The sequence below is a fragment of the Sciurus carolinensis genome, chromosome 3 (assembly GCF_902686445.1).
Source record: "Sciurus carolinensis chromosome 3, mSciCar1.2, whole genome shotgun sequence".
Lineage (NCBI taxonomy): Eukaryota > Metazoa > Chordata > Mammalia > Rodentia > Sciuridae > Sciurus > Sciurus carolinensis.
Window position 1 is genome coordinate 90,616,146 of NC_062215.1, and position 21,969 is coordinate 90,638,114.

General features: G+C 32.1%; 1 protein-coding gene and 1 non-coding gene across 3 annotated transcripts in view; both read left to right on the forward strand.

Annotated features, from left to right (window-relative positions):
* The window catches only part of Spopl (speckle type BTB/POZ protein like), a 63,549-nt gene extending 42,231 nt beyond the window's left edge, over positions 1–21,318 (forward strand). The window contains exons 2-11 of one of the 2 annotated variants that reach the window (XM_047545650.1): positions 1,185–1,322; positions 1,507–1,628; positions 1,894–2,045; positions 3,562–3,689; positions 9,375–9,552; positions 9,637–9,692; positions 11,051–11,173; positions 13,104–13,246; positions 13,336–13,389; positions 17,008–21,318. In XM_047545650.1, the coding sequence (XP_047401606.1) occupies positions 1,245–1,322; positions 1,507–1,628; positions 1,894–2,045; positions 3,562–3,689; positions 9,375–9,552; positions 9,637–9,692; positions 11,051–11,173; positions 13,104–13,246; positions 13,336–13,389; positions 17,008–17,152 (1,179 nt within the window). In that variant the 5' untranslated portion in view covers positions 1,185–1,244 and the 3' untranslated portion in view covers positions 17,153–21,318. The remainder of the gene's footprint in view (positions 1–1,184; positions 1,323–1,506; positions 1,629–1,893; positions 2,046–3,561; positions 3,690–9,374; positions 9,553–9,636; positions 9,693–11,050; positions 11,174–13,103; positions 13,247–13,335; positions 13,390–17,007) is intronic. The other variant, XM_047545651.1, reaches the window with a different exon arrangement.
* Trnaa-agc (transfer RNA alanine (anticodon AGC)) lies at positions 16,436–16,507 on the forward strand. The gene has a single exon. It is a non-coding gene; the product is annotated as a tRNA-Ala (tRNA).
* Positions 21,319–21,969: the final 651 nt, after the last annotated feature.

A 21,969-nucleotide genomic window follows, 5' to 3' on the forward strand; every position in this document is an offset into this window, starting at 1 on the left:
AAGAGTTCAGTCATACGGTCCAAGTTCTTTATACAGCTTGAGAATGTGCTTCTTTAATATTTGTTTTATTACTGCTTTTCCATTTGTTTTTGTTTCTTTTCAAATAGTTATTTGTTAAGTAATTCTAGATTTGTTCTAGCTTCGATATTTGTTATTTTCTTTTGTTTTTATAATTTTTCTCTGACTCTTGAGAGTTTTGTATTGATGTGATGTTTTTCTCCAGTGTTGAATTTCTTATTTCTCATGCAGATTTTTAATATACTTCTTCTTTCATAGTTTTATATGCTTTTATATCTTCTTTAGCTCTTTATTTACAAGTGTCTTTCAGACAGCTTTTTTTAGTCTTAGTTTTTCATCTCCTATTGTTCTATGGAATAGAGAGAAAGCAAAAATTTCCTTTACATTTTGGTTGAGGTCCTTTTCTTCTTTTCCCTAGTATTTTTCCCCTCATAGGACTCATGTGATTTTCTTCACTTGCCCATTATTCTTAAATCAAAAGCAGGTTCTTCAGTCTTAAATCACTTTGTAGGAATGTAATCTTGAAACACTATTGCCTGTATAAAGTATGGTATTTTTATAACTCTTCAGTAGACTTTTCAAGTTGCAAAACATCGTCTTTTTAGCAATATTTTGACCAGGTTATGAGATACTAATTATACCCCACATGGAAATGGCTAACTGGAAGAAAACTTTATGATGTAGTACATCTCAATGAGAAACTGTGATAGAGACAAAGTCTTATCAGTAAGTCTCTTTGTCAGAGATAAATGTAGACTTGTGGAAATTGCATTTTACTTGGTGAAAACTTCTGGAATCTGACAGATAAGTAACTTCTATTTAGTGATAACTTTGTAACCCCTTTAGTTTTCATGACTAGTTTAGAGAAAAGTCGAATCAGATATTGATATCATTAAGGTTTCATGATGTGATCCTTCCTAACTATTAAGTTATATGGACCTCTTGTATTTTTTAATTTATATATATATTGGAAGATGTGTCTTAAAAATAATGTCTTAAATGTAGGTTTGTCTAGATTTCAGGTGTCATATGTTATAAGGACTTACAATTTCAGTTCTTAAAAATTATTGAAATTATTTGATATCCTCAGTCCTTCAAATCTAGTTATGAATAGTTACTATTGTGTCTTCCTTCTTGATCCTGTCAAACTTTTATTTTCTCTGTAGGTAAAGTACTCAGCTGTGTGGGTTACTGCATAAATCCTAAAAGACTGCAATAAGGTGGCAATGTCTCGGGAACCCAGCCCACCTCTGCCTGGAGATATGTCTACTGGTCCTATAGCAGAAAGCTGGTGTTACACACAGGTACATGCTATTAAAAACACCATACTTTATGTCTCTTATAAACATTATACTATCTTAAGAACATTATCATGAAACACTTTGGCATAGTTATTAGAAGGGATAGAAGAGTGAATCATACTGTATTTAACATGTGACAAGTTAAAAGCATAAGTCATTATAAAAAGTGATTTTCTGAATCTCTTAGGTTAAAGTAGTAAAGTTTTCCTACATGTGGACTATTAATAACTTCAGTTTTTGTCGAGAGGAGATGGGTGAAGTGTTAAAAAGTTCAACATTTTCATCTGGCCCAAGTGACAAAATGAAATGGTAAGATTTTTGTTTGGTTTGGATTGTTTTTGTTTTTGATGTGATCTTCAGCTCCTTATGGTTTGTTGTTATTGTTGCTCTTAAGTGGGTGGCCGTTAATATGATGTTATATTAAAGGGATAACAAGTTCCTAATGGTATGGAGAAACGTAATTAACTGTTAATATTTACAGGAGTGTTGTTTGTAATATTAACAGATGATTTCAGTATTCTTTGCATGCTTCAAGTATAATATTCCTCCAAGTGAGCCTATTGTTTTATTTTAGGTGCCTGAGGGTAAACCCAAAGGGATTAGATGATGAAAGTAAAGACTACTTGTCCTTATATTTGCTTTTAGTCAGCTGCCCCAAAAGTGAAGTTCGAGCAAAATTCAAATTTTCCCTTCTGAACGCTAAAAGGGAAGAAACAAAAGCAATGGGTAAGTGATTTGCAAACCAAGTGAAGAAGTCTCTGTGTAATTACATACTGTGACTTCTGCACCTTTACCTAGAAAAGGTTGGGTTCCTCCCCCCACTAAAATCTACTTAACCCAACACAAAAGCATTTAATTTGACCATTATTCAATTTTAAATTTTAGCATAAAGCTATAGCTGTTCTGCTAAGTCTTAGACTTCATAAGCCCTAAAAAAATAGTTAATATTTTAACTTCTTCATGTCTTAAAATTACATTAACTTGTCATTTGAAAATATAGTTGCTGTTAGGAAAAAGTGCCTTGTTTAGTACCTGGCAGATATAATAAAGTGTTCAAGAAATACTTCTCCCATTCTTTTTTTGCCAGGTTAGACAATCTGGAGAACAATGCAGAACAGATGGAATGTCCCAGTATTTTGTCACTAGAAATTTTGAGCAGTGAACTCAATACTGACCAAATGAAAATTCAGTTCTTCTTAGAATCAGGGGCTATTAAATTCAGCCCAGGATTCAGATACATAGTCCCAGCTGAACTGCTGTCATCTGGAGCTTCATAACAGAAAGAATATTATAAAAAATGTAGTATGCGTAATAGGAAAATATCTCATGAATTGCCACACTAAATTTTAAATATTTTCTGAAGTGAACGATAGAATCAAGTAACTCATATACAAAAAAACTATACACCCTTCTAAATAGTATCTTTTATTGTTGAAGCAACATATATTTTCACATTGTCTGATATTTAAGATAGTGGAGTATTTTGGTCATTAGATCACTGGTTTCCTGCCTTGATATTTTTCCTCATATAAGATGATGAATACTTTCTATAAAGGATGTTTTTTATTTCACACTATATACTTGTACTATAGGCACTTGAAACATTTATTTTGGATGTTTATTCTTTTACAAATTATATTAAAAGCATCTTTTTGAACTTTGATAGAAGTTTTTTTTAAGGGATGAGATGATTATGTCTAAAGACTTTGTAATTATAAGACTTTATCTTTTTTCACCAATTTATGGATTTTTTCTGTAGTTTAGTAAAGCTTAAATCAGTGGGATGGATGTGCCAGGAAAGCTTAAAAGATTTTCAGTGATTTAGAGTATCCATTTTTAAAGGAAGAAGCAGGAATGAGAAATATGTTTCTAATCAAGTTCTGATACTAGATAATGAATAGTATGGCTATACCCAACATATTTTGATTCTATTTTATTGTAAGCTCAAGACTGTTAAAAAGATCTTCATGAGATTTTATTTGCTTTTCTTCTTAAGAGATCCAGAGTCTGAAATTGAGCTCACTGATCATGGCCAAAATTTGAGTAGCAATGTAGAGTGATCTGGTTTTCTCAGACTCAATTCTTAAATACAATTTTTTATATATGAACACATATCTAGAATTTTTATGATGTATGTATTAGGCAAGTCCTATGTTTATAAATTTCATTCACCTGTGCTATTATTAAAAAAAAAAAATGTGTCTTGGATACTTGTTTTATTTAAATTTCTGTTTTTCACCAGAAAGCCAAAGAGCATATCGATTTGTGCAAGGGAAGGACTGGGGATTTAAAAAATTCATTAGAAGGGATTTTTTGCTTGATGAAGCTAATGGTCTTTTACCAGATGACAAGCTAACATTATTTTGTGAGGTGGGTATATTTTGTATTACAAAAAACTCCATGGTTATATCTGGTGATGTAGTAAATGTGTAAACTGGATTTATATTGCATATACTTAAAAATTAAGTAATTGATACAAGGTTTCATTTGTAAATGCTTGCTCAGAAAAAGGGGACTAAATTATCTTACAGATCACTTTAATACCCCAGTATGAAAAAATTCTTTCATATCGATAGCTGTGAATTACATGTGTAGTTATACTACCATATATTAAATTATTCTTCCTGTTGAAAAGACCAGATGTGCATACATTTGTTATGAACATTTCTATCATTTTTATTCTGAGTAACTGTGACATAGATGACCAGTTTTTTTAGTTTAATCTTATTAAATATTATTACTCAAAGTTTTTCATTTTAGATGCAAATATACCTGAAAAAGATTGAGAAATGTTTCTAATTATTCAAGCAATTTGCTTAATCAAATAGGTGTTAGCATTTTTGAGAAATAGATCTCAGAATTTAAAGGTATGCACTTGTATTTTGACATATAAATTATATGCATAAAATATCATATTTTGAAGGTTGCCCGTATCTTGCTGCCAGTAATTTACACATATGATTTGTTTTAATTTGAGGTTTGAATTTGCTTCTGTCATTATTAAGTAGTTTCATCTATATGAATTTCTGAGGTTCATTTTTGTAGTGAATTCAAAGATTATATTGTTACTAATACAGTTTTATTAAAATATTTAAGGCAATTGATAATTTGAGAAAGCCAGTTGAAAATGATGTGATTAAGTTAATGGACATAAAATTTATATATGTAAAATACATGTATATGTAAAGTAAGGATTAAATTCAGGTGTACTCTAACCCTGAGCTACATTCCCAGCTCTTTTTTTTTTTTTTGTATTTTGAGACAGGGTCTCATTAAGTTGCAAAGACTTGAACTTGTGATCCTCTTGACTCCCTTCCCCACATTGCTGGGATTATTATTAAATATGTTAATAAGTTAATGTGGACGGATGAGTGTCTTAGAATGATAACTTCCTTAACTGATATATTAGCTTTTATCTCTTTATAGTAAATGAGTACAATTTCTTGGTAAGATTACACTTAAGTGTGTGTCATGTTGTATCATAATGAAATATGTGTCACAGTTGAAATTTGGCTCCAGACACTACGTAGTAAGACTTATTTTCACCTGGATAAGGTAAATGGACTATATGATTAATTTGTTATAAGTAAATCATTTAGTTGATGTAGCACATACCCACAAGCCTCTTGAGCAGGGCTCATCATTAAATAATTTGAAGGGGAAAAATAAACTAAAACGGTTGCTACCAGTAGGCAGGTATTCTAAATAGTATTCTAAATAAATATGTATTATAGAATTTAAAAATTTTAGCATCCTTAATGTAGAACCTTCCAGAATTTAAGTTTTCTTAAATTTGAATGTTATTTTTTTTAAATGTCATCTTAAAATTTAAGCATCCTTAAAGGTTATTTAATCCAATTTAAACTAAAATTAAAGTCTTTTGTGAATGACTCTTTTCAGAAAATAATCCTTTTTTGAGAATTGAAATACTGCTTGCAGATATTTTCCTAACTGTGTTATACTGGAACCTAGACAACCAAGAAATTCAAAATTAAGGCTGAAATTAAGTTTATGACTTTTTGATACGTCTTTTTTAAATATGCTTGTTATCCATATTTTTGATAATACATGCTAGTAACCCCCTAAAAATAGAACCCACCAGTACAAACCTTTTTAGTTGGCATTGATCTGATCCAATTTTAAATCCTGAAATACGCATTTTTAAATTAATTTAGACATTACACCCTGGGCATCTTAATTGGCATAGGTGGGCAAAAAGTGCTTTTAAACAACATTCTTCATGCCCTTTATCATTTCTTCTACCCCTCTCATGGATGCCCTTCCTTCTACAGCATCTCCAGCACTGCTTGCAGAAGAGGAGGAAGCTTTGCACTGCCCCACCTAAAGAACTGCCTCCTCCCCCTCCCCTGCAAGTGGTGCTGTAGACAGGTAAGGCAGGTGGGGCTAACCTGTATGTGCAAGACATAGCTTAATCTTGCAAGGCTCACATAGTAACTCTAGTGACCAGAGGTAGGTGGATGTTTCTAGCAGTGTGAAGAGCTCTGTATCCTCTCTCCAGAAGTGATATAGAAAGCAGGAATTGATGAATAAAAAGGGAAAATAGAAAACTGGTTGGATTAATCTTTTGAAACCTAAACGATTTTAACTACTCTAATAGTCTACAGACCCATGCCATTCCATGATATACAGGAAAATATATGTATATAGATAAAATAGGTATAGAAGGAGAACTTCCATAAAGTTAAACTAATTCTTTGATTGTTTGTTTTGGTTGGTTGACTGACTTTACATTTGTGGTACTGGGGATCAAACCAAGGGTCTTGCATGTGCTGGGCAAACACTGTACCACTGAGCCACATCCCTAACTCAAAGTAATTTATTTTTAAGAACACATCAGGTGTGTTTTTTTTTTTTTTTTCATCCTATTTTTTCCCCTAGGATATAAGGTAGCCTTTCTATTTAAAAATACTTGTGATAGTGGGTGAGAGTTGGGTATTTATTTTTAAAATGAAAAGTTGACTACACTGTTTCTGTCACCTGATTTTTTTAAAAAAAAATGACTCCTATCTTTGAAGGTCAAAAATTCAAAGACCCAGTGTTCTGGAAGTCAATATGAAGTTGAACTGTTCAAGGTTCCCTACTTTGGAGCCAGTGTCCAGTGGGCTATAGTAGAGTGCAACATTGTAGTATTGTGTAGCTTTGGAAAATCCTATATTAGGATCAGTTTAAAGAAATCAGATTTTCAAAAACTGGTAGTGGTATTCACTTTACATACTGGAGAACAACCAGAGTTTCAGGATAGTCACAGAAGAGATTAGGCACCTCAGATGTCCACCCTCAGTCTAAATTACATTTCAGGGGTGAGCCAGAAGCATGTTTGAAAAAAGACTATCAAATGGATTAAATCAGAAAAGCGTCTCAGCCTTCTTCCTGAATTTTTCATCTAGGTTCCATTACAAAGAGTGTTCATAACCCGTTTTGAACTAAACTAAATTTTTATCAGACAAAACTAAATTTTTATCATTTTCTCAATTATAGGTATCAGGAAAACAATCATCAGAAATCTGTGCATATCAATTTTTAATTAAGTCATTAATTTCTGCTCTATAAATAGTCTCATGAATACTCTTAGGAGTATGAAATGTTAATTATGTATCCTAATTCAAGTATGTGATTACTATTATAGTAGTAAGTAGATAGGTATGTCAGTAATACAAATCTCTGTGAAACAGGCTGTTATATACAGAATACAAATCTAATATTAATACTTATGCCTTATAATTATGTCCTTTTTTTCATCCTTTTTTTCTGTCACCTGGTTTTTGCCAAATTTTTGCACTAAGTATATTATTTTGAATTAAGAGGTAATAAATATCATTTAATAAACTTGCCCAAATTTAAATGTATCATCACATTTTTATAATGCTAATGCATACTTTTATACAAGTAATTGAACAGATCCAGTTCCTTCTGCCTAGAAATTGCAAGAACAATGCTTGATAAGAACAAATAAATACTGTTTTAGTACACTGTGTACTAAACAGTGTACTAAACTGTCTGTGTACAGACAGTGTACTAAAACAGTGATCACTAAGCCCTGAATAGTGACACCAACATTTCTGGTTTGTATATCATTAGCTTAAAATATGTAGTGGAACAGGGCAATCATGTAAGGATTAGTAAAGTACTTTTTTTTTTTTTTTTTTTTTTTTTATGGTGCTGGGGATCAAACCCAGGGCCTTGTGCATCCTAGGCAAGCACTGTACTGACTGAGCTATCTCCCCAGCCCAAGTAAAGTACTTTTTTCCTGTATTATAGTTATTAAAATTGTAGAGAATTTTAAGGATTAAAAGCTATGAGATAGAGAACTTCCGTTGGTTGATTTATTTACATACACAATATCTTGACCCCCATACTTATAAAGATATAAGATTATTGTAATAAATGCTTTTGATCATACTTGTGTTATACTACTAATTATAAATAACATGTAAAGTATTGTTTACTATAAGAGCTATAAAAAAAGGAAACTGGAGATCTAGATCTAGTTTTTTTTTTCTAAAACAACTAGCAATATGATTTAGGGTACTTCATTATTTTGTCTTGATCTGACTTTGAAATCTCTGTAAAATAAGGTGAATGGATTAGTTGATTTCCTATGATAGATAGGATTCCAAAAGATTAATATGTCACAGAGAAAAAGTGATTAATAAAAGTATCTTCTAGGAATTAAGAGTTTTCTAATTTTTCTTTAGAACTGTCCATTAATGCATCAAGATATGTTTCTACATCTGAGTGAATCATGACTCCAGAATTTTTACACTGGACTTCTGTTATTCTTTATATGCTAACATGTTGTTAATCATCTGATCCAATTTATCCATTTCTAATTTATATTTTCTGCATAGTGCATACTATGTATGTGTGTCCTTATTTATACTTTTTAAAAACTGAATAAAACTGTCTATTGCTACCTAATAAATGATGAAATAAAACAAAAGATAACTAATATAGCACTTTTTGTTTATTTAAAATAATGGTTCGTTTACTCTGAAATATTTGCTAGTTTAAGTAGTATTTTCTGTACTTTATTAATTATAAGGTGAAATTTCCAGGGTAACATAATAAAATACCTTCAGAGTGTCATACAACTGCTGGGTATGGTGGCCCAAAACTATAATCCCCAGACTTGGGAGGCTGAGGTAGGAGGATCGCAAGTTCAATGCCAGTCTCAGCAACTTAGTGAGGTCCTGTCTCAAAATAAAAAATAAAAAGGGCAGGGGATATAGTTTAGTGATAAAGCACCCCAGGATTAAATTTCTAGCAAGAGAGAAATAAAGGAAAAACTGTGGCATGCAAGTCTTAGTTAATAGTGTTTTAGAATTTTGTTTCAAATGTAGTCATCTTTAATGGAGGTAATTTAGCACGTATTATGTTGAAATTTACATAAAAGCAGTGTTGTAATCATACCAGCTTTTATTTACTGGTTATTTCATAGGTAAATAAAAAGTCTGCAAAGTGAACTAAATTATGTTTGTGTTTCTCTTACTGTTGATTTTCCATAGGTTTCCATGGACTTTAATAGTGACATTTGCTTTTTTGGAATTATTTAAATCAATTCTGTTATACTTAAAACCTGTAGGAATCACATTTTAAAAGCTTTCCAATTTGTATATCATAAACTATAAGCTTGTAACTTTTACTTTGAAAGTCATTGTATTTGTATCTATAGTATATGTTAAAAAGTCTTCTTCCACCTCCTAAAAATACCGTTCCCTTTGAATTTGACATCACTGTGGCTATTATGTTGAGAAATACTTTTTGTAATTATAATAATCAAGCTTTCCAATCAATTGATAAGCTGTTCATTTGCATAAAATGTTACTGCTGATAAAGATCTAGTTTGTTTCTAATATTTCCTGTATTATCCCTCTCCTTTATATTCTTAGATTCAGTTCCTCAGTATTAGTATTTTGATCAGAAGCACATTGAATTATCCAATGATCTTAAAGATAAATATTTTAAGCATAGATATAGTAACTCATTGTTCATATTAATTTTTAAAAGTATTTTCCTTGCTATCTCTTTCATTAGGTGAGTGTGGTTCAAGATTCAGTAAACATATCAGGACATACGAATACAAATACTTTGAAGGTGCCTGAATGTCGACTAGCAGAAGATTTAGGTAATCTCTGGGAAAACACAAGATTTACAGATTGCAGTTTTTTTGTGAGAGGACAAGAATTTAAAGCTCATAAATCTGTGCTTGCAGGTACTTTCTACTTTTGGGTAATATAGTTAGTATATTTTAAAAATAAATATATGCATTGAATAATGAGGCTTAATCTTGTTACAGCTCGATCCCCAGTTTTTAATGCAATGTTTGAACATGAAATGGAAGAAAGCAAAAAGGTAAACATGATTTAAAGGCTTAATATTTAATTTATACACATGTAAAATAAGGGAATGTATATTTTTTGAATTACCAGTGCACTGTGCATGTCCTCATTGTTATACTATGATAAGTAGAGAAATTTTTAGAAACAAGTAGATTGGAGAGATGTCTTCTGAAATAGAACAAAAGATGTAGCTTAATGTGGATTGTTCAGTGTATTCCAAGAAATAGCTATCTTGATGCTCATCTGATAGATAAATAAATGGGTAATTGTTATTGTGAAGAACTTCTCAGGAGTTGGGGGCATAGCTCAATGGGAGAGCCCTTGCTTAAGCATGGGTTTGCTTTCCAGCACAAAAAGGGAAAAAGAAAAAAAAAGAATTTTTCTGGTCCATAGCTAATAGAAAGGTCTCTAGTTAAGATGTATATGTTTACTTTCTAGACTTTTTGGGTTAATTTTGTAGTTTGTTTTATGGCAACAAAAATATCTTCATTCTCTTTACCACTAGAATATTTATTTGATTTAACAAAAAGGACAGGGCTTCTGCTAGACAACTTCTAAGTTTATTCATGTGGCCCACCTTTACTTTTTCTGCAAAACTAGAAGCTACAGTAAAATAATGTCTTTCTTCTCTTGTTAACCTAGGGAGGTGCTATGATCAACATTCTGATCACGTATAAGTGGGGAGATATTAGTGATGGTCAAGGATTGTTGGCAGCAAGGGTCAGGAGCGTTTGGTATTGTTTAAGTATTAGATGTTTAACTTAATTGATGTCAGGAGACAAATGAAATATATAGATTCATAAATGAAAAAGCAACTAGTCCTCTTTGGATGTGAGTGTCTCAAGTAAGTAAGGACATGTCAGTAGATAATATTACATGTCATTTTTGCAAAAGGGAGAGTTCTGAGGTAGTGTGCTCTCTAGCAAAAATCCATTGTCCTTGCTTTTTTCTTTATAAGATCTAAGGCATTGTAGTAGGACCCAGAAATTCAACAGGTAAAAAGTTACTAAAGGTCAGAAACTGAACACAGATGTATTTTGTTTGGCCTAAGGTTTTTAATTTGTTTGTTTTTAATTATTGAGAAATTGGTGCGTATACACCCATGTGGCAGTGCTTGTCTTGGTTCGTCAGGTTGTGGGCTTTCCAGCGGGTCATGGTTCCCACCCACCTCTCACACGATATATACTTTTCCTCTTAGACTTGTCTGATTAGTTTGGCTGATTACTGAAGATTTACTTAGTTTTAGAAGTATCTATATGTGTATATTTAAGTGGTAAAGTACTTTAGTACAGATTTGAAGTTTTAAAATTACTGTCAGAGATTGACTTATATGTATGTATTTAATTTTTTGTGTGTTGTTTTCAATATCAGAATCGAGTGGAAATAAATGATTTAGACCCTGAGGTTTTTAAAGAAATGATGAGATTCGTTTACACAGGGAAAGCACCAAATCTTGATAAAATGGCTGACAACTTGTTGGCAGCTGCAGACAAAGTAAGTAATTAGGTTTTACGGAGCTGAAAAATATCCTCAAGCTTGATGTATATAGAAAGCTATCATCAAATGAAAACTCCAAACATCTTGAAATACTGAGTTAATTTATACTCAAGATGGCTCTTGAGAGTTTTATGAAATAGCATGTAGTGGGATAATATGGAAATTAGATTGGAAAATCAACAAGATATAAAAATATCTTGATGCAGGAAGAATCAGTTATTTTTCAGGGAAGATTAAACTTTGAACACAATACTTTTAAGTGCATATTTACTCCCCTTAATAAGAACACACAATACCATATAGATTGTTTTGCAGTTTTCAGATAGTCTTAAGATTTTGCATATGACCTTTGTTTTTTATGAAATGGAGAGAATATTTTGTATAATTTAATTATTTGTATTTGTAGATTTAATTTTATTATGACAGCATAGGAGGAAAAAAAAACAATGTTAACAATATGATGATGTTCTCTTGTAATTGTAATTACTTGAAGTAAGGGAACTACAAATAGCTTCAGAAAATCTTAAAGCCATGGTTCGAAATCTGAAAATCACATTCAATATATATCCTACTTTTATATTCAGACTACATAAAGAACTTTTTGAATTCAATTACAAAGAAACAACATTATTTATACAAGCGGACAAAATGAACAGACACTTATTGAAATAAAATAATGAAATATATTAAATATGCCCAACATCATTAGGAAAATATAGATAAAATCATGGTGTACCTCTACACACCTGTTATAATCTAAAATTACAAAGACTATACTAAGTGTTATCAAGGATATAGAAGAATTACAATTCTCAAACACTGCTGATCAAAGGATAAAATAAAGAAACCACTTTGGAAAATTGGCACTTTCTTAAAAAGTTAAATATAAACCTACCTGTGATCCAGTGAGTCCTCTCTTAGGGTTTTACTCTAGATAAAAGAAAGCATAAAGTCTATGTAAGAGTTGTATATTAATGTGTATACCAGCTGTATTTGAAATAGCTAAGACTGGAAACAACCCAAATGTTCATCAGCAGGTGAATAGATAAATTCTGATAAAATATGCAATAGAATTCTACTCAGCAATAAAAAATGATTACTAAATAAAATAAAAATGATTACTACTGATATGTAGCCAGTGATATACATGAATCTGAAAATAATTGCAAAGTGGTAAGAGCCAGACAAAAATGAATACACACTGTCTGATTTCATTTATAGAAAAGTTCAGAGTATGTAATCTAATCTGTAGAGATAGAAAGCATACCAGAGGTATTGCCTGGGTTACAGTAAGAGGGAAGGACTACAAAGAGATAGTAGGAAACTTTGGGGGATGATAGGCATGTTCACCATCATGAATTGATGATGGTTTCATGGCCGTATAAAATTGTCAGAGTATAAAGCTACAGTAAAATGTTGTATCATATAACATGTCCACTAATAACTTTTTAAGAATTTTTAGTGGTTGTGAATATGATTGGTTTGACTTTTAATGAATTCAGTCTATAAGCTTGAATAGTGGCACAATGCAGTATACTGGATGGTACACTCTAGTTATGAAATAGTAGAGAGGAGAAATGTACTCGTTAGGAATATTGAATACTAAGGTAGCTTTTAGCATAACTCCTACTTTGAAAACACTATATTTACACTTATGTAAATTGAAATTGCCTAAAGCAAACTAGTCTTTATCCTAAATGGACGCATTGATTCATATTTTCTTAATATTAATTAAAACAATGAGTTAATGACTTTTGAAATAACCTTCATTCATTCATATCCATTAAATTAAAACATTGACTTAATGACTTTTAAAATAACCTTAATTCAAAGAAAAATCTGCTTTATTTTCTAAGTTACAGATATCATGTATTTGAAAACCTGGTAGCTGAAATAAATATTTAATGATTGTTTTTCTTTTGAATAGTATGCACTGGAACGACTGAAGGTCATGTGTGAAGAAGCTTTGTGTAGTAACCTCTCAGTAGAAAATGTTGCTGATACCCTTGTCCTTGCAGATTTGCACAGTGCAGAACAGTTGAAAGCACAAGCCATAGACTTTATTAATAGGTAAGCTATGCTTGTATTTCATTGGGCATGACACCTTCAACATTTTTTGACCAGACTTTTTTTTAAGTGTGTTTAAATCTTCAATGCAGGTGCAGTGTACTTCGACAACTTGGGTGTAAAGATGGGAAAAACTGGAACAGCAAGTAAGATGACATCAGTTTCTGATCTGCATAATGAAATAAAGTGTTTGCATAGCCTTTTGTTCTTCTATAATAAGTATGAATCCAGATGTTAGTTATATGAAACAAATTTGCCAGTTATTTTTTTTTAAATAATTTAATAACTTAGTGGATTCCTGAGGCTATGCTCCCTTGTAGATCAGCTTCTAATGCAAACTGGAATGGATGCTCTGATTTTTCAAGCACATATGCCACATGGTATATAGCTGAATCCAGGTATTATTAAGGACTGCTAGAGATCCAGCCTCTGCTCCTTCAGAAAGCATTGCTAAACATGTGGGAAATATTCACTTAATCCAATGAAGAGTATACCCTTCTGATTTGCTTTGAAAGTTTTTACACTTAGTGCTGACTCATTGCTCCTTAGGTTAGTTAGTCAAGTATCTTGCATCATATGCTATTAGATTAAGCTTCCTAATATTCCCAAACTGGGAGCAATTTGATTTTTCTTTACTCTCATAAATATATAAGGGGATGAAGGGTAATCATATTCTTCAAAGCATAGATTTTTGAATATGCTCAGAACTTATTATACCCTACTTTTTTCCTTTCTTATTTTTATAGTAACTTTTCTATTCTTTGCAATTATTGAAATCAAAAAGGGAAAATAGTTGATAATTCGAAGATTTTGCATCTGTTTTTGATTAGTTTTATCTGTAAACCCTTAAATTCTATTTTTTCAAATTATCAAGAGATGGTATATAAAAAGCAAACAGGAGGACCGTGTTAAAGACATTTAAATGGACTTAATCATTTCCTATTACTTCCATCTATTTTGGTATATATGAAGTTGGTCAGCTAAAATCCTGTTAGTTTGTGAATTCTGTTTCCTGAAAGTAAGAATAGTGACTTCTTAAATCATTGGTTGTTCTGTGTATTCCTTAGTGTACAATTCAATTTCAGCATGATATATGACCCTAGGAGGCAAAATAATTTGAAATTTAGAATGTCTGTATTAGTAGCAAATGACAATTCTATGATCCTTTCTACTTAAATATTTTCAAGCTTCAGTTTTACTGTGTTAAGAAAATATATTTTATATTTTTTTCAATGTCAAAAAATATTAGCCTATTTAATACTCCATGGTCGTATGTACAGACCTCCAAGAGATTTTTATTGAATTAATGAAAAGGCCAGGTATCTTAAAAGTTTTCTGTGATTATAAACAAGTAGTTGAAATTTTAAACATAATGACACACTAGTAACTTGATGTTTGGAAATAAAGATTATTCTTTGATATCTGCTAATGTTTAGTTCAACATTTACCTAGCATTTATTGTTTCTCAAGCACCTTATTGTCTCTCAAACACCATGCTAATGTGCTACATATAAAAAGACCTTTGAGGGAAAATCTTTGTCCTTTAGAAATTTATCTATTGGAGATAGATACATGAATATATCATTTCATTAAAATATGGTAAGTAATATAGAAGAGGATATGTATAGACATTGGAAATTTAGGAATGGCATCCCAGAGATGACTGAACTGAGTTTTAAAAAAATGAACGAGTTAGCAGGAAGTAGTGGATACTAAAGACAGGAAGTAGAGCATGGACTGAAGTATAGAAGCATGACGCAATTGATAGTTTGACAGATTCTTTTATTATTCAGTAAATATCCAAGGCTCTGTGCTCAGTACAGAGAATATAGTGGTGAGCATGACAAGATGTTTTTCCTGACTTAAGAAGTTTGTGCATTAGTGGTAGATTAATTAAACATGTAATTGCAGTGAAGTATGATGATAAAGAATGTACCCATAGCAGAATATGGCAAAGGAACCTAATCTTCTCATCTAGGTGGCAGAGAAAGTCTTTAAGGAATTGTAAAAATAAGGACCCAAAATATTGGTAGGAGTGGTGAAGAAAAGAGCAAGGAAAGTATATCCCCAAAAAGGGATATGAAAATGTGCAAAGTTTTAGTGACAAGAGAGAAAGAGAGCGCGCGCACAAGAGAGAGTACACACACAGTATAGAGTTTGTCTGTGCATAAGTATAGAGTAGGGTAGGTAATGAGGAAAGAGCTGAAGACAACACACAGAGCCATGTAACATTAGGACTTTCAGACATTATTCCAAGACCTAAGAGTAATGCACATCCAGAAAAGGTTATTACCAAGGGTGGGGCATGATCTGGTTTTCATTTCTAACAATCTCTCTGCATGCCCATTGGAGAATAGATCGTGGGGAATTTGGAGTGATAGTGGGAATAAAGGAACAAGTTTAAATACAGGCAAGCCATCTGGAAAGGTGTTGGAGTCGTTCAAGCAAAAAGACGAAGGGTAAAATTAGACTTGATTAGTGACAGTGTCACTTGTGAGAAATGAAAGTATATAAGAAATATCTTGAAGAGTGAATCTATAATACATATTACTTGGTTGGTAGAAGGGAGTGAAAAGATGAGGAAAGGAAGTGTTACTAGATTTGTTACTTGAGCAGTTATTTCCTGTGATTGCTCAGTGTGATCATGTTATACATAGGATACAATAAGCAATTCAGTACCTGAGTATAAGAAGCCAGAGCACAAATGTGGGAATGGAAAGGTACAGAGAGGAAGTAGGAAACTAGTAGTAAGGAGCTGTATTTCTCTTTTTTAAAACTTAGAAAAAGGGGAATAATAAAAGAGAGCATGATATAGTCATGTTTGTTACTAAGAGTAGTATTTATGTTACTAAGGCAGCAGTATGGGAGCTGGATTGAAAGAAGAGCAAGACAGGAGACAGAAGACAAATAAGGAAACTGTTGTAATAATCCAAATGTGAGATGATGAGTGCCTTAACCAGGGATTCAGGACATCTTTGTGAATTAATGTAGGACTTTAATGACTTAAATTAGAGAAGACAGACTTTGAGATGACTCCCAGGTCTTTAATTTGAATCACTGGGTGATGGTAGAAGCTTTAGCTGATTATAAATGAAGGAGTTAGAATTTGGGGTTTGAGGAGAGAGATGATAAGTGACAGTTCTAAACTTGTGGGACATGAGGCACATTCAAATAAAAAGAGCAAGCAAGGGCTGGGATGTGGCTCAGTGGTAGAGTGCTTGCCTAGCATGCACAAGGCCCTTGGTTCAATTCCTAGCACCACAAAAAAATAAAAATAAAAGAGCAAATGATTAAGAACAAACTTTATGGGGAGGCCTAGGATTTAGCAAATCAGTGGTTATCATCATTGATAATTGTCAGTGACAGCAGTCATTGAATATGATTGTTAAAATTGTGAAGAGTGAATAATGCACATTAAAGGAGAAAAGCAGATGGGAGAAATTGGAACTGGAGAAAACCTGTCTATAAGAGGCAAGTTAAAAAGAGAAAAGGGGCTCTTCAAAGGCTGGTACAGAATGATGGCATAGTTTACAGTAGGACTATGGAGACCTATACTTAAGGGGAGTAAGTCTTGTAAAAAAATTTAATAATTATATTTGCAACCGAAAATACCAATAAGATGAAGATGGCATTTTAATAAATTTAAATAGCTTGAGTACATAAAGAGACATTTCAAAATCTACCAATTAAAAAAAGAAATGACAATGCAAAAATGCATTTTGAAAAGTATTCTTTAGTAAACATCACTTCATTTTCTTTTTCAGCCAAGCAACCGACATAATGGAAACATCAGGGTGGAAGTCCATGATTCAGTCTCACCCTCACTTAGTAGCAGAAGCCTTCCGAGCATTAGCATCTGCACAGTGTCCGCAGTTTGGCATTCCACGCAAACGACTAAAGCAGTCCTGAAATCTTCCATGAACAGTAGAAAACAAAGGAATTGACTTTTACTCCTCCAGGTCCAGAAGGATTCTAATACACAAACCATAAGCAAGAGTTGTTTCTGTTTTCTTGTCCACAGAACAGAAGCTGAAAAAGCATATTGCTTGCATTTCAGGTGGATAATTTATGGTTTATACTTCAGCTTTAAATTAGACTGATTACTTCACTTCAAGGCCTTAAATTATCTTCAATGACTTCTCTTGTTCATATAATAACTTTAATTTTTTTATTGTGCCTTGTCATTTTGACCAAGGCTATGCAGGATTGCACTAGCTCCATAATGCAGTAATATTGATAACTGAAGATATTAAGTTTCAAAAGGATCTTCCATTATTTTGGGGAAAAGAAAATGAATTTTATAGGGTTTGTCCTATGCTATCTCAAAGTTTAAAACTAGGTCCTCCTTAAACACACTTCTATTGGAGATTATCAGTAATGTCTCCAGTATAAGTTCTGTAAATATAGGAGAACCTGCTTACCTTCAAGGTAAGTTATGGCAATACACTGCTTCAATTCTAATTTATTTTTCATTTCAGGGGGCAAATATGCAATGAGTTGGCCCAGATTTTTAGTAAAGATTTGTTTGTCTGTATGTTAGCTGTCCAAGAAACTGTGGGTTTATCCAAGTTTACAATGATTGAGAACTGATTGATGTTAAGATTTCAATAAGCAGAAAGTGTGTTTTGTGCTGAAGTAACTTTTTCTTAATTTATAATGACCTACCTATATGAAGAATTCTGTACATGTTAAAAGTTAAGGATGACCAAATGTAAATTTAATGAGTGGGCCAATTAAGGAAGATATATATGCACTTTTAATGTGTAACTTTTGTATGCTGAATGGTACATATATTTTTTTGCTTTGGGGAGATTAATAAGGTATAATTAATTGTGTTTCAATTTTTGAAAGAAATTTGTAAGACAGATGGAGGCAACTGAGATGTTTGTGATATTAATAGATAAGATATCCACTATAGATAAATTGGTTTGGATTTCAAATATTCATTATTGAATTTATCCTTGTTTTATCACACTTTGGAAAAGGCAACTGAAAAATAAATGAATCCTGGACAGTCTACTCTCCTTCACACACTGAACGGATGTTTGTCTGATAGCTATTTGTCTGTGGGAGATGCAGAGTAAAGAAGAGAGCCCTTAGACTATGTCAGGCCATACTATGAAGGTTTTTCCCCCTGTTTTCTTCTTTGTATTTCAGTTACTGTACTAACATTGTGGATGATTGAAATTCTGCATAATGTGAACAGGATAAACTATTTATAAACTGCTTTTCATGGGCCAGTTCTTTATTATAAATGAATCTTAGCTTTAAACACACACACAGATGTCAGTTTTTGATAGTTGTGAGGTCTTTTCTGGTGCATTGTCCTAGAGAAAGAAGCAGGAGTGAGCAGTGTTGGAGCACCACATCTGACTTACGATAGCAGTGACAGTGTGCTTCTTAGGCAAGATTTTTATTTGACAACAAGGGGAAAAGTGTGTCACTGGAAAATATTGCATATACCTATATGTTTGCATATATAATTTTATTCTCAAGATTAAATTCGTGTAATTTGTTTAGTTTTTGAATTCAGGACAAAGGAAAAAAATGAAGCTTGAGGTTTTAAAATAGGTTTTATTTTTGCTATCTCTGTTAGATTTTGACTGAAGCAATCCTAATACATCAAGAGTGATTCCTAATTACATTGAACAAACACTATCAAATAAGCATTTGTTATCCACAACAAACTAGAGTTTGAAAAGATAATAGTTTCAAATGTCTTAGTTTATTTCTGCATAGCTTTATTGAGTCTTTGTTGTGGTAACTTAAATTTAAAATTAGAATTCCTTAGAATCAAAGCACGATTATTACTTGATAATGGACTTCATCCTATTTAAGAGTATTATGGCAAGTAGAAATTCACTTCCCTAACTCCACCAAAAGATTGAGCCTGTTAAATTTTAAAAATACACACATACACACTTTTAATTTTAAGATTTTGCCAGGATCTTAGAAGAAAACAAAAATTCCCTCCAGTTATAGAATTATGTTGTCATATATTAAAATATCTCTGGTGTATCCATTTATATCAAATGTACACCACCCCAGCACATTGTGAATTAATTTACTGCTTCAATCTGCATTTCTAACCATAGTGACTTTAATACCATATAGTGAACATTTCAGCTTGCCCTTACTCTAGTGTTTATTGAAAATCTTAAGAATTTTATTATAAGGATTTTTTTTAGTTTGTTAGCACATTTTGTACCAAAAATGTCAAACACTGTGCTGTAAAAATATCCATGTTTGTAGAAATGTCCACTTTTCAAATAATATAATGCCTACCATTATACTAACAGAATCATATGGTAGTTGATTTATTTTTTTATTTATTATGTATATTTTTGGTATGGGTTCTTAAGGCAATGATAAAAAAAAAACATATTGTATTCTTATGTTAGTGCTCTAAAAGCCTTTCCCCACCCACTGCCCCATTTCTAAACTGCATACATTTTGTTCACAATAGGCATGGTTTCTTGTCTAGAGCAGTCTTGCCTTTTAAACTATCAGCCTGCTCCTGTTTCCCTTTTGACACTTAAGACTTTTCCATATAAAGTAGTGAGTGGTTTCAAATATTACTTATTAGAAAAGGAACCATTGGATAACTATTCTTTAGACTAAGATTTAGAAACACTATATTTGTGCCTTTTTCATTTTTTAATTTTAACATGTATTGGTATTTGGAGCACAAATATGAAGGTGCCATAATATGGCTTGCCAATGTTACCTCCTTGAATACTCATGTCATTGTCTTCAGATAGTAATTGGAGAACCTTGCATGAATTATGTGGTCATTTATATGGAGTGCGTGAGTGTGCGCGTGTTTATGTGTGTGCATGTGTGTGTATCTATACTCACTTGGATTTGTGTGGAGGTATGTTCAGAAGAGTGAACCTCTAAAAATAGGACTCAGTTAAATGTCAAAAGTTCAGGTTAGTTGAAATCTTATATTTAAGTGTGCTTTATTTTGGGGGACAATTGATTTGACAGGAAATTTTAATTCTCAAAAGTGTCCAATTTACTGCATGACGAAATGTGAAAACAGTGCCTTTTTTTAGGACATCAATTAAAAGTGTTTTAAAATATTAACAAAGATCTCTGAAAAGTTAAGACCAATATTAATTTTTAAGCTAGATCTGAGAGCTTAAATTGTCAAAGGTGTAATTATTAATTTACCCATATAACATTTTATGCATAAATTTGAGATCCAAGCAGAATTCTTTAGAAAATCGTAGACAAGGGCTGTCGGTGTAGCTCAGTGCTGTGGTGCTTGCTAGCATGAGACCCTGGGTTCAATCCCTAGCACCACCAAAAATCAAAAAAGTTTGAATCACCTATTGTTGCTAAAATACAACAGGTATTTTCTTCAGTATGTTTTGTGAAAGTCCAAATCAGCCTTGCTCTTAGCCATGTATACCTAAAGAGGTGAACTAGTCTGACTTGGACATGCATGCTTTTTGGTGGATAACAAAAATATTCAATGTATTCTTGAAAAAGGAGGTGGGTGGGTGAATGGGTTTGTCTTAGTGTTCTCAGATTATAAAGACAGCACTTTCAGCACACATAAGAGTATTTTGCAAACTTTTTTATACAGATTATGAGCTCTACTTTATTTAAATGTTCATGGAATGATGTAAATTTTAGGTCCAGTTGAACAAATATTGAGTGCCTACCATATGCAAGACTTCCTCTCACTGAGAATGAAATCACACAGTGTCTTCTGTTTGTAGTATGTGAACTTTATGTTTGAAAAGGAATTCTTATATTATAAATCTTTTTCTGTTATTAGAGTTTCTCATTGTATACTATAACCCAGTTAATTTTGCATTCAGTTTTTAAAAATGAAGATACAAAAGTCCCATTTTGAAAATAAAGTTCTGCTGAAATTATTTAAATATTAGTTTTGAGGGAAGTTGACTTTCAAGATTCAAATGTATAAAATCTTATTGGACTTTCAACCTCATTTTTAATCAGTTGATGTTAATGGTAAGATACTACTTGTATCTTGTTGCTGAAAATATTTTTTGCATTTCAGCACATTGAGTTAAAATAAAGTTGTTACTACTTATTCAGAATTAATTGACTTATTTTGTGTTTATTTGAAAAATTCTGTCTTTTTTCTCTTTAGCGTATTGCTTTGCGAAAGAGCCATGTATTTGATAAAAAACAAATTATGCATAGTAATCGTCTGTTCTACTTGGCAAAGCTAGTATTTTGGGAACTACTGAAGACCCTATAACTGAGATATTACACATATATTTATTTTTAACATGTGCATGCCATCCATATTGAATGATTTACTCTAACACCATGTATGGTAATAAGATTGCATTTTTCTCTGGCACTTCTGACCCTTCTTAATTTCAGTTATCCCAGACAACTTAATTATTTGCTGCTATGAAAAAATAGGTTTGGGGCAGACTATTTTGAACCAGCCTAGTAACAGTAACACAGTTAGGTGCCAAAAAGCGTAGTGAAAATCTCTTTATAATATAAATACCAACAAAACATCTGCACTTGCACTAAATTGCCCTTAAAGGAATGGTTATAAAATTTAAAACATTTTCTGTGCAAGTATAATAAATGGGACAAATGGTTGATCATATTGAAAACTTTCCTAATGAACTCTGTATAATTCCTCCATGTAGCAGCTAATCTCCTTAATATTTTGCTTTATAACACTGGAATGTGTTTTTCCTCCACCTACCACCTCGGAATCATTTGTT